This window comes from Myxine glutinosa, chromosome 2, assembly GCF_964187855.1.
Source record: "Myxine glutinosa chromosome 2, kmMyxGlut1.1, whole genome shotgun sequence".
NCBI lineage: Eukaryota > Metazoa > Chordata > Myxini > Myxiniformes > Myxinidae > Myxine > Myxine glutinosa.
The window spans coordinates 127,956,640-127,968,987 of NC_136262.1; the positions used below are offsets into that span (position 1 = coordinate 127,956,640).

General features: G+C 48.9%; 1 protein-coding gene across 1 annotated transcript in view; it reads left to right on the forward strand.

The window, feature by feature from the left end:
* LOC137422292 (receptor-type tyrosine-protein phosphatase delta-like) overlaps nt 1-3,826 on the forward strand; it is a 213,200-nt gene extending 209,374 nt beyond the window's left edge. Inside the window, exon 18 of the mRNA XM_068109042.2 lies at nt 513-3,826. Coding sequence (XP_067965143.2) covers nt 513-581 — 69 coding nt within the window. The 3' untranslated portion in view covers nt 582-3,826. The remainder of the gene's footprint in view (nt 1-512) is intronic.
* Nucleotides 3,827-12,348: the final 8,522 nt, after the last annotated feature.

Genomic DNA, 12,348 nt, shown 5'->3' on the forward strand with positions numbered 1-12,348 from the left:
ATCTACTCTTCGCGAAGGACGTCGTGGGATCTTTAACGTCCACCAACGAATCCTGGCAGACGGGACGTCCGTTTATAACGTCCAGCCGAGGGACGGCACACACATTTATGAATCGAATCGCCCTGCTTGTGAAACACCGGGACGACAGTTTAATGCTGGGTCAGGATTAAAACCCAGACTAGACCGCTTATAAGTGAGTGTGCGTACCTTCAGGGTTAACAGGACCGTCGACGCGACAATACCTTAGTGTGCTTTCTTTGGAGTTTCTCTTTGGTTCCTCCCAACCCCTTAGCCGCTCTACTTTATGCTTTCTCTGTATAATTCAAAGAAGGACAGGCCTTTCCAGGTATTAGCCAAACACTATGTATAGGTCAACACTGGGTAAGGTTGAGACCGGAAAGGTGCATTAGCTTCACATTTTTCTTGAAGTTCAAAGTAACAGACAATGCTGGTTATCTACCTTCACTGTTGACCTGGTGTCTGTCTCTCGTGCTCCCTTACAACCACCTCAGGAACAATACCACTTCTGCTACCGAGGAGCTCTTGACTACCTGGGAAGCTTCGATCACTATGCAACATAAAGCACGGAAAAGATTATCTCTCACTTTATTGTGCTTTCTTCTTTATCTCTTTCCTGTCTCTTTCTCTTATTTCCCTCTGCACACATTGGCTGTGATCAGTTGAAGCATGATTCACCACTCCCCTGGGTGGACACAAAAGTGAGGGAGCAATGGACCTCACACTGAGGATGCCTGTGACTCCGATGGAATATCGTGTGGATTTGAAAGTCACAGGAAAATATACAGCAATGGAAGTCAGAAGGAAGAACAGACTAAAATATGATGAGCAAGTGAGGACGGAGGCTTCAATATTCCCTATCTGCTCACTGTAAGGTCAGAGCCATCACTCCGAGTAAAAAATATATATATTCTAATTTGGGAGTAAAGGCAAACAGATGGAAGCATTTTGAACACCTCGGTCACATCTCCATATTCTCCAGTTCTTTGTTTCCGGCTCATCACCAAGGCATGAGAATCCCAGACGGACATCCTTGCTCCACACATAAGGCAGAACTACTACTCTGTAAGGTACACTAAAAGCAGAACAAACTTAAATGCTACCCACAATGCCTTGCTCCTCATCACAAATATTGACTTGTAATCCCAGAATTATCTCCTGTTGGGATGTCTGCTAGTGAATATCATTTACGTTATTTTCTAAGAAAATGGTGATTCTGCGAATGGTATTATCCTTAAAAAAAAATCATGACCAGCCTGTATTTTTAATGATGCAGTGTGTATTTTGATGGGATGCGGAGGCGGTGGGAAGCCTCAGGTCTGTTTGGCGGTACAACTGAGATTATGTGGGATATTCGGGAGTAGCCATGCGTTGCTATTGCCAGGTTTTCTTCTTTATTTTTGTCAGCATCGCCTATGAATTGTTCGATGAATGTTTGGACTACATCCATAGCTTGAAGGAACATTTTCCACCATGTTGTCCACTCACTGCTTACACCACACCGGCTTCTCTATGCCCATTTCATCCCATCAATCCCAATACCTCCTAGTCCTAGATAATCCCCCCAACCTCCTCAACCTGAGCCTCCAATCAAGGATTTCAAATCGCACATCCATTCCTTCAGATACTTCTAAAATCTCAGGTTCCGCAAGAAAAAATCTCAGCAAATCGAGCTTTCCTTCAATACTCTTGCACAGACCCAATTCCCGATTTTCAGTTTTCCTCTATCTCATCATCAGGCATCAAGTGGAATTTCCAAGCGTCAGTTTCACATATTTCTTTTCTTTTTTTGCCCTCATTCTTTCTATGGTTTAACTTTGCTTCGGAGTTCCATCACGGCTTTGCAAGTTGGATAAGCTCTCATGGTGAACCACCATATCCTGCGATATTCCAACATCCTGCTCGTATTTCTCTTCGTCTTCCATCTTCAAATTTTATTGCCAAATGCTTTTTGGTTTTAACCACCTCTAGTCAACATTTCAAATGGACTCAATGCTGTCATTTTTAATTATTATTTCATTAATTATCCAGCCATTCCCATAAATCCCATCCACTGGAATTGCGTAGCATGGCGGTGTGCCAGCTTTGTCATCCCTCGACTACACCGCTGTTGCATATTCTGAGTCTCTCCCACACAATGGACCATCCATGCATGCCATGCCCTCCGCTGCAAGCGAACTCGCCAACCTCACCCCGCCCTGTGCTGCCATTTTCTCACACCTATGCATCAATGATGACGATTTTATTACCGTGGGAATGGACGTGTATTGCGTCGAATGTTAATTAATTACAATTGCAGGACGAATCATCGAGCGAGTTGTGCATCAGGTTTGGCGAACACGCATTCATTTGTTTTTGTTTCCAACTTCGCTCGGTCGTGCGCGTTTTGCGGCAATTGTTCACTCGAAGCGGCGGGCAGGTAACCACACCGTTAACAAGCACAGCGTTTACCTGTGCCCATGAGTCGTTGTGTAAAGATTTTGGATGTGTACAGTGAGTGATAATCGGGGTGAAAAGTGGGCGTTTAACAAAAACATACCAGTTTTGCCATTTCGCATTTATTTGGCCGAATTTATTTGGCCGCATTTATTTTGCCGCATTTATTTTGCCGAATTTATTTGGCCGCATTTATTTGGCCGCATTTATTCGGCTGCATTTATTCGGCCGCATTTATTCGGCCGAATTTATTCGGCCGAATTTATTTGGCCGCATTTATTTGGCCGAATTTATTTTGCCGAATTTATTTGGCCGCATTTATTTTGCCGAATTTATTTGGCCGCATTTATTTGGCCGCATTTATTCGGCTGCATTTATTCGGCCGCATTTATTCGGCCGCATTTATTTGGCCGCATTTATTCGGCCGCATTTATTTGGCCGCATTTATTCGGCCAGCTGACTAATGATGTGGGGCACTGCATCGGACCACCAAGGATTCCAAACTCCCTCAGTCCGTCGCAGTTTGGCAAAGAGGTTTTCACTGAATTAGGCAAACACGATAATCACGCCTTGATCATCTTTATTTTACCATTTATATTGTCACGTTGACGGCTCCATTAAAACATTCGCGACACTCCCGAGAGGGGAGAAATAACCTCGGTGTGTGGCGTTTGTGAGTTGAAAATATTTCGAGCAAAGTCGTCAATTACTCGGATGAGTGAAGACTCGACCTGCCGCCCAAACTCGTCGAGTCGGCGCATTCGCCCCCAGCTGCTTGGGAGCCTGACCGCATGGACGCATTGGGAGAGGAGGATGGGAAGGGTTCAAAGGGTCGTTGTGGTGACGAAAGGTCCAGGTTTCAAGAGAGATTCCGAGGTCACCACGATAATGCTCGTCATCAGATGCAATGCCTTGTAAGAGTCCGTACATGGGAAAATTGCGGCAAACGACTTTGACTATTACTAACAATGATGAATTAACATGGCGGACCATGCTTCACTTTCTTTCACTTGATTGTATCCCTCAAGGCCTCAAGTAGTATGCACCAGCTGATGATATCTTCGTCGTAGGGTACACACACAACTCCCAACAAATTTGAAAGGGATGGAACCTTCAACTGATTTTAACGGTTGCCGCATGTCTCGCTTTTTACCATCTGGGATTTCTTCTTCTTCTTCTTCTTGTTCTTTTTCTTTAAAGTGTTTGGAACTTGTTGGTGTTGTTGTTGTTCTTCTTGTTGTTGGTTTTGTGTTAAAACACCATTTCCTACCTTTTTTAACGACCCTTCCCATGCGGGTTTTGAATGTGTCCTGGAAACGATTACATGTACTTCGTCTCTGGCCATTGCAATAAAAACTATGTATTATCCCTATGATCCTCGTCCTGTCGTTTTTACGCAATCTGCTTGGTAAATGAACATACCCCTGTTGTAGTGTTTGTTTCTACAATTAGTGTCTCCAATTTTTAATGGTACCCCAGACTTTCTTGGACCCCTCAGAGTACTAAACCACCACTTAGGTTTATTTTTCTGCCAATGTCCGAGCTGTATCTTGGAGACCCGGCTGGAACTTTCGGAATGAAATTTTGCATCAATGATGGGAATACAAAATATGCGATTTGACATACATTTTTTTGACCTTGCCCTATTTTTAAGGTCATGACCCAATTAGACATTTTATCATTTTTCACCATAACTCAACTAAGATTTGACCAATCGGCATGAAATTGCCTTCTCTAGATAACCTAGAACAAGCCGCCTTTCCACTTAATTTACATCATACCCCTCCAGGTTAAAGGTCAACCACCCTTTAGGTTTTTCTTTCTTGCTTCTGCCAATGTCCGAGCTGTATCTTGGAGACCCAGCTGGAACTTTGGGATTGTAATTTTGCATCAATGATGGGGAATACAAAGTAAGCAGGTTGACATTATTTTTTTTGACCTTGCCCTAACTTTTAAGGTCATGACCTAATTAGAGACATTTTATCATTTTTCACTATAACTCAACGAAGGTTTGACCAATCGGCATGAAATTGCCTTCTCTAGATAGCCTCGAACAAGCCACATTTACGCTTAATTTACATCATACCCCTCCGGGTTAAATGTCAAGGTCTTCGACCACCAATTAGGTTTTTCTCCCTTGTTTTCTGCCAATATCCGAGCTGTATCTCAGAACTGGCTGGGACTTTCACAATGAAATTTGCATGAATAATCGGAATGCAATGTATGCGGGGTTGACACAGTTATTTTGACCTTGACAATTTTAAGGTCATGACCTAATTATAGGCATTTAATTTTTTTTACGATAACTCCATTATGGTTTGGCTGATAACAATGAAATTGTCTTCTCTATATAGCAAAGCGCAAGCAGCATTTACACTTATTTCACATCGTACCCATCTGGGTTAAAGGTCAAGGTCAAATTGCGGTCTGAAAAAACCCGCGTTTTTTGTCATCACTCAATTTTGCCAATGCAGAACCTCAAAGATCGCTTGGCCTTCCCAGATGTTCTTGCATCATAATAATGTACCTGCACTGAAGTTGTGCACCTGATATTTGATTCATGTGCTTGACCTACTTTTTAGCTCACCTGGAACGAAGTTCAGGGGAGCTTATGCGATGGTGCGTCGTCAGTCCGTCCGTAAACACTTGAAACTTCTTCTCCTAAACCGCTGATGGGATTGTGACCAAACTTGGCACAAGTGATATTTGTTGTGTTGTGACTAAAGTTTGTTCACGGCATTAACAAAGTCCGGGTGTAAGGAGGTCTACCGGGGGTCAAAGTGTATCCAGGTTTAACCCTCCAAAATAGGAATTTGCTTTTTCCTCTGAAACTACACACACTATTTCGTTGAAACTTTACCACAACCTTCACCACCCGTGATGTACCAAAGTTTATTCATGGCATTATAAAAAAATCTGCCTCTTTGGGAGTCTACGGGGGGGGGGGGGGGGTCAAAGTGGGTCCAGGTTTGAACCCCCCCCCCCCCCACCCCCAAAATAGATATTTGCTTTCTTCTCTGAAACCACACACTATTTCGATGAAATTTCACCACAACCTTCACCACCCGTGATGTACCAAAGTTTATTCACTGTATTAAAAATCTGCCCCTTTGGGGATCTACGGGAGGGTTGCCCCCCAAAATAGGTATTTCCTTTTTTCTCAGAAACTACACACACAATTTTGATGAAATGTCACCACAACCTTCATCATCCGTGATGTACCAAAGTTTGCTCCTGGCATTTAAAAATCGGGGTCTAAGGTGGTGTATGGGTGGGGGGGGGGGGGGCTCGCCCCAAAAATAGGTATTTGCTTTTTTCTCAGAACGTATGCACACAATTTTGATGAAACTTCACCACAACCTTCATCATCCGTGATGTACCAATGTTTGTTCAAGGCATTGGAAAAATTGGGGTCTGAGGAGGTACACGGTGGGAGGTCCCACCCCCCCCCCCCCCCCCCCAAAAATAGGTATTTTTTTGTTTGTTTATTTAAAGTCATGATTATGTTGGTATGATTCAACATGCTGCCCTGTCTTCTAGCAACCAAAAATTGGTTGAAAATACCTTTAGTCAGTGCAGTATACTGTTCATTCTTCCAGGTGAGCACCAGGGGTATTGCCCCTATGTTTTGGGAGTGTGACCTAATTAACAAAAAACACCTTTTTGATCACAGCTTGTATAATTTTCCTCCGATTTTCATGATCTTGAGTTTTATGGATAGATTGTAGATGGGTACGTACACATTTCCTAAATTTACACTCTATCCCTAAATGTCCAAGGTCAAGGTCATATGGTGGTCCGAAAAGAATATGGTATCATTAGATCGTGGCGCTGGGCTCACCCTTGGCAATCGCTTTGTGATATCTACTTTTATCACCATCTACATTCTACACAAACTGTCCAAACAGATCGGATCTTCACAACCGTGCATTTACCTTTTGAGCGGGACGCACTCCATTGGTGCGAGTTCAAAACCAATTTCTTAGGTTTCTGACAAACTGGATGGTTGTTATTGTTTATTAATATATGTATCTACAGAATTGGGCTGCCAGAATGGCATAGACTTACAGGTATGCACACTCACCTATGTGTGTGTCTGGTTGTTGTCCTCGGATGAACGTTAAACTGGACGTCCCATCTACCGACATTAGTTGGTGGACGTTGAAGTTCCCACGGTGTCCTTCGCGAAGAGTGGGCGAGCTATTGCCGGCATCCTGAACAGATTACACATTCCTGTCGAGTAACCTGAGTCTGAGTGATGAACCGTCCAAGATTGGACTTAGTCTGAAATATGTCTCAAAGTTCTGTAGAGCGTGTCCGTCTCCTGATTAATGAAATCACCGATATCATTGATTGCGGGTGAAGGTGTGATCACCAATGCCTCGCCATAATGCGTGTTATCGATCGATCGTAATTCGGTCTCTAAAAATAAAACAGCAATTACTCCCATCCTTCATGAACGAGGTGCTGAACGGACATCAGGTTGGCAACGCACGAGTCGTACACACCAGAGACAAGACCGTGTCGATCGCTCCCACGTGTTTACGAACCGTTATGACGTCAGAAAAAGTTTGTGAAATTATGTTTGTATTTTCATGAAAAATGCACACACAAATTGTTGGTAGTGACAACAGCATACGTATATACGTATTTCCTATCTCAGTTTGACACATCATTACACATGCACATGTACGACAAGAGTATGTTCCACAAATCTTGAACATTGATGACATCGGACACAAGCTTTATGAAGATGTCACTGAACGTATCAATGGAGATGTTAGTCTCTGGGCACCAGTCAAAAAGCAGACAACAAGATGTACATGTCTGGCAGAAAGAAACAAACTCTCAAGTTCCGTGACCAGACAGTTGACCTAAAAGAGAGCAAAGCCATCGTCGGCTGGTGGTTCTCACCAGGTCGAGCAGGGACATCGATCAGAAGAATGCAGCTGGCAACTATGAGTTCACATTGACACCGAGAGCACTATTTGCACCAGACGGCGCAATGCTGCCATGCACAGACAAGTCCAAGCTGATACACAGCCTTGAGAAGCTGGCAAAAACAGATGAAACCCAGGAACAGACAGAAGATCTAGCGGCCAAAGAGAAGGATGATGACAGAGGTCCTGCCTGTATCATCATCTCCATCATCGTCATCAAATCAAAAGATCGCCATTGTTGATGGAATGGTGTTTGTCCAGAAGATGACAAAGAAATCAAGGACAATCAGCACAGTCAAAGATCTAGCCCAGTGTCTAAATGACAGGCTCATGAACTTGACAGCAGGGTTCAGTGAGGTCATCCTGGTCTTCGATACATACAAACCTGACTCACTAAAGGAGGAAACTAGAGAGAAACGACAAGAAAAAGCTCCTATACAGTAGGCCTATCAGGTTGCAGATGATACGAACATCAAACACATCCCACTGGCTCGGTTTCTATCGCACGAAAAAACGAAAGCAGATTTGACAGACTATCTCGCCAAAGCAACCCTTGATTACAACAAAAACTCACCTCAGTTAGTCATCACATCAGCATCAGGTCACACCAGAAGCAACAGAAACGTGCACTTTGAAGACAATAATCATGAGGAGGCTGACACATTGATGATCTGCCTGACAGCGAAGGCATCACAGCGGTGTCCTGATGCACAACTAGTATTCTTCACTCCTAATACTGACATCTTGGTCCTGGCTGTGGCACATTATGACAAGCTCTGCAAAAAGACATCCATTTTGATGGTATCAGGTACAGTCGAAATAGAGCCAATCTGGAGAGCTTTGGGCAAAGAAAAGGCGCAAGCTATACCTGTATTCCACGCATTCAGTGGAGCAGACAATGTTTGGAAAATTCTCAGGAATAGGCAAAACAAAATGATTCCAGCAGAAAATGAAAGCTGAAATGCACTGAGTCAGAGCACTGATGAAACTACCGGAGGGAGGTGACCTAACGCAGGAGGTGAAAGACCTATTGGCCAGATTTGTGTGCTCAACATACTGTCCCAAGGGTATTCACATTGCAAGTATCCCTGATCTAAGATGGTATCTGTTTGCACATCAAGCGTGTGCGGTTACAAAGCCGAGTCTGGTGCCAAACCAATGTTATGCAGCAACAACCTTTTGGCCACCTGAAATTTGGTTACTCTCAGGACAAAAGTGGCCAAATACTGCCAGTCACCACAAAGGTTCCTCCTGCCCCACAGGCCATGATCGAGTTGGCCAGATGCCGCTGCAAAACTAACTGTTCCACACAGAAATGTTCATGCAGAAGGAATAAATTGCCTTGCACAGAACTATGCTTGTGCAGCACAGAATGCGAAAACGACGTAGACTGTGATGTTGAGTATGGCACTGAGTGATGATGATGTGTAATGATCTGTCAAACTGAGATAGGAAATACGTCGAGACGTTTTTGTGTTCATAATCGATAATTTGACATAAGCTTTGGATTCCTTTGGCCTGGAAACATAGGATTAGCATTTAGAATGAAGTTTCTACGTCAATTACAAGCTTGTAGCGGTTACCGGAAGCATGACACAATTACCGTGCACCGGCCGATGACGCAACCGGCGAACGGTCACGTGTCCGGACTCGCCCGGGCGTGTCCAGACTTGCCCTTCTCGGGCGAACACTTGCCTTGCATACCACGCCCCGTCGGGAGGCGTGACTTACCTATCTTGCATACCACGCCCCGCCTGAGAGGCGTGGCTTATGTGTGTTCACTTTGCGATATAAATTGCCGCCCGTTCGAGGGGCGGATTTAGTGTGCTTTTGAGTTCTTTGGTTTTGAGCTAAATAAATAGCTCGGTGAAACTTCGCTCCTGTGTCGTCCATTTTGTCTGGGTTTATCGTGCGAGCACAGCTCCCACAATTGGTGACCCCTTTCTAAGAACACGGCGATGGAGTCAGCTGCAGCTTTGAAGCTCCCGGGCTTCTGGGAGTCGCACGCGGCCGTTTGGTTTGCCCAAGCGGATTCTCAATTCGCCCTGCGAAAGATTACGAAGGACACGACGCGCTACCACCATGTGGTCTCTGCGCTCACCGCCTCCTCCGCTGCCCGGGTCCTGAGCTTCCTCCAGCACCCGCCGAACGCCGACAAATACAGCGCGCTCAAAGGCCTACTCCTCGGTGCATTTGGACTCACGAAAACCGAACGCGCACGACAACTACTACACCTCTCGGAGCTGAGCGAGGCCCGTCCATCCGAAAGCGTGGACCACATGCTTGCTCTTCTCGGTGACCACAGCCCGGACTTCCTCTTCCGCGAGCTGTTCTTCCAGCGGCTACCCGGGCAGGTACGGTTAGCTTTGGCTAATTCGCTCATCACGGACCCTCGCACCCTGGCCAAGGAGGCCGATACATTTTTCTCGGCCGGGCGACATGTCGGAGCGGCCGCCTGGGACCCTGGGCCGACCGAGGCAACGCCTGCGCCACGACTGGCGCCTCCACCGGCCGAATCCGTGCCACTGACGGCAGCGACCGCCGCGATGCCCCGTCGACCGAACCCGACGCGACCGCCGGAGCCTCCACCAGAGCGGACCATGTGCTATTACCACGCCAGGTTCGGGCAGAAGGCCAGAACGTGCCGCCCACCGTGCACTTTCGGCAGGTCGGGAAACGACCAGGCCGGCGCTCGCTGCCTGCCATGAGCGTCGGCCTTTCAGGCAGCCTTCTGTTTATCACGGACACGGAGCCCGGGCGGCGTTTTTTGTGTGACACCGGCGCTCAGCTGAGCATGATACCCGCTTCGGTGCAGGACAAACAGGCCGCGCTATGCGGCCCCCGCCTTGGTCGCCGCAAACGGTTCCGCCATCCACATCTTCGGCTCGCACAGCGTCGCATTCTGCTTTGGGGGCCAGCGCTTCAGGTGGGACTTCATCACGGAGAACGTGCCCATGGCCTTGCTGGGTGCAGATTTTCTTTGTGCGCATGGGCTTTTGGTCGACGTTAAACGGCGTCGGCTCATCAACGCGGAGACCTTCAGCTCGCTCGCTTGCTCATTGAGCGGCTCCGCTCCGACCAAGCTAGCCTGCGCGCTCCCGGCCGTGCACGATTTCACCCGCCTACTCGCCGAGTTTCCCGCCCTCACGCAGCTGACGTTTTCGGTCATCGCCGTCAAGCACGGCGTCGAACACCACATCCCGACCACAGGTCCACTGGTCTACGCCAGGGCTCGCCGCCTCGACCCGGCCAAACCCGCCGTGGCGAAGGCGGAATTCGACGCGCTGGAGCGATTGGGCATTGTGCGACGCTCGAATAGCGCATGGGCCTCGCCCCTGCACATCGTGCCAAAACCGGGTGGCGGATGGCGACCATGCGGCGATTACCGCCGCCTCAATGACGCCACCACCCCCGACCGGTACCCGATACCACACATACAGTACTTTTCCACCCGTTTGGCGGGGCCGGTGATCTTCTCCAAGGTCGACCTTATTCGGGGCTACCACCAGGTACCTGTCCGGCCGGCCGACGTTCCGAAGACGGCTGTAATTACACCTTTTGGCCTCTTCGAGTTCCTCCGAATGCCGTTCGGCCTTAAGAACGCGGCCCAGGCCTTCCAGCGGCTGATGGACAGTGTGCTGCGCAATCTCACCTTTCTGTTCGTCCACCTGGATGACATTCTCCTCACCAGCACTTCCTGGGCGGAGCACCTCATCCACCTGCGCACGCTTTTTGAGCGCCTCGGCCAGCACGGCCTCATCATCAACCCGGCGAAATGCCAGTTTGGCATAACGGCCGTCGACTTCCTGGGGCACAGCATCACGAAGCGCGGGGCCGTCCCGCTGCCTACCAAGGTGGAGGCAGTCACAAGTTTCCCGCGCCACCGCTCCATCAAGGCCCTACAGGAATTTTTGGGGATGGTAAATTTCTACCACCGGTTCGTGCCTCGTGCCGCCCAACTCATGCGCCCCCTGTACGAAGCCCTCCGGGGCAAGCCGGCCAAGCACGACGTCGCCTGGACCACAGAGATGGACGCGACGTTCACGGGCGCTAAGCTGGCCCTCGCCAACGCGACAATGCTGGCGCACCCGGCACTCGACGCTCCCATCGCCCTCACCACGGACGCTTCCGACTACGTGGTTGGCGCCGTGCATGAACAGTGGGTGAACGGGGCTTGGCGACCGCTGGCCTTCTTCAGCCGGCAGCTTCGCCGTAGCGAGCACAAGTATAGCGCTTTCGACCGCGAGCTCCTCGGCCTTTACCTGGCTGTTCGCCATTTCCGCCATCTTTTGGAGGGCCGCCCGTTCACGGCGTTTGTGGACCACAAACCCCTGGTCTTCCCTATGGCCAAGGTTACGGAGCCATGGTCGGCCCGCCAGCAGCGCCACCTCTCGGCTGTGTCCGAATTTACGACGGACATCCGGCACGTCGCGGGCAAGGACAACGCTGTGGCCGATTGCCTCTCCCGGTCCGGCGCGAACGCCGTCCACCTGGGTGTGGACTTCGCCCGCACGGCGGCCGACCAGACCGCCGACCCCGCGGTGCAAGCCTCCGGACAGCGTACACAGGCCTGCGGTTGGCCGACGTCCCCTTCGAAAACACAGGCACAGTTCTCCTGTGCGACGTTTCCCTGGGCCAACCTCGCCCCATCGTGCCCACCGGATGGCAGCGGCACATTTTTGACGCCCTCCACGGCCTTTCCCACCCGGGCCGGAAAGCATCACAGAAGCTCGTGGCAGCAAAGTTCGTCTGGCATGGGCTTCGTAAGGACGTCCGCGACTGGGCCAATGCCTGTGTCACCTGCCAGCGCGCGAAGGTCCACCGGCACACCCAGGCCCCGTTGGTACCATTCGACGTGCCCGCGCGGCGCTCCGACCACGTCAATGTGGACCTGGTGGGACCCCTTCCCTCCTCGCGGGGCTTCACCCACCTCCTCACGATGGTAGACAGGACC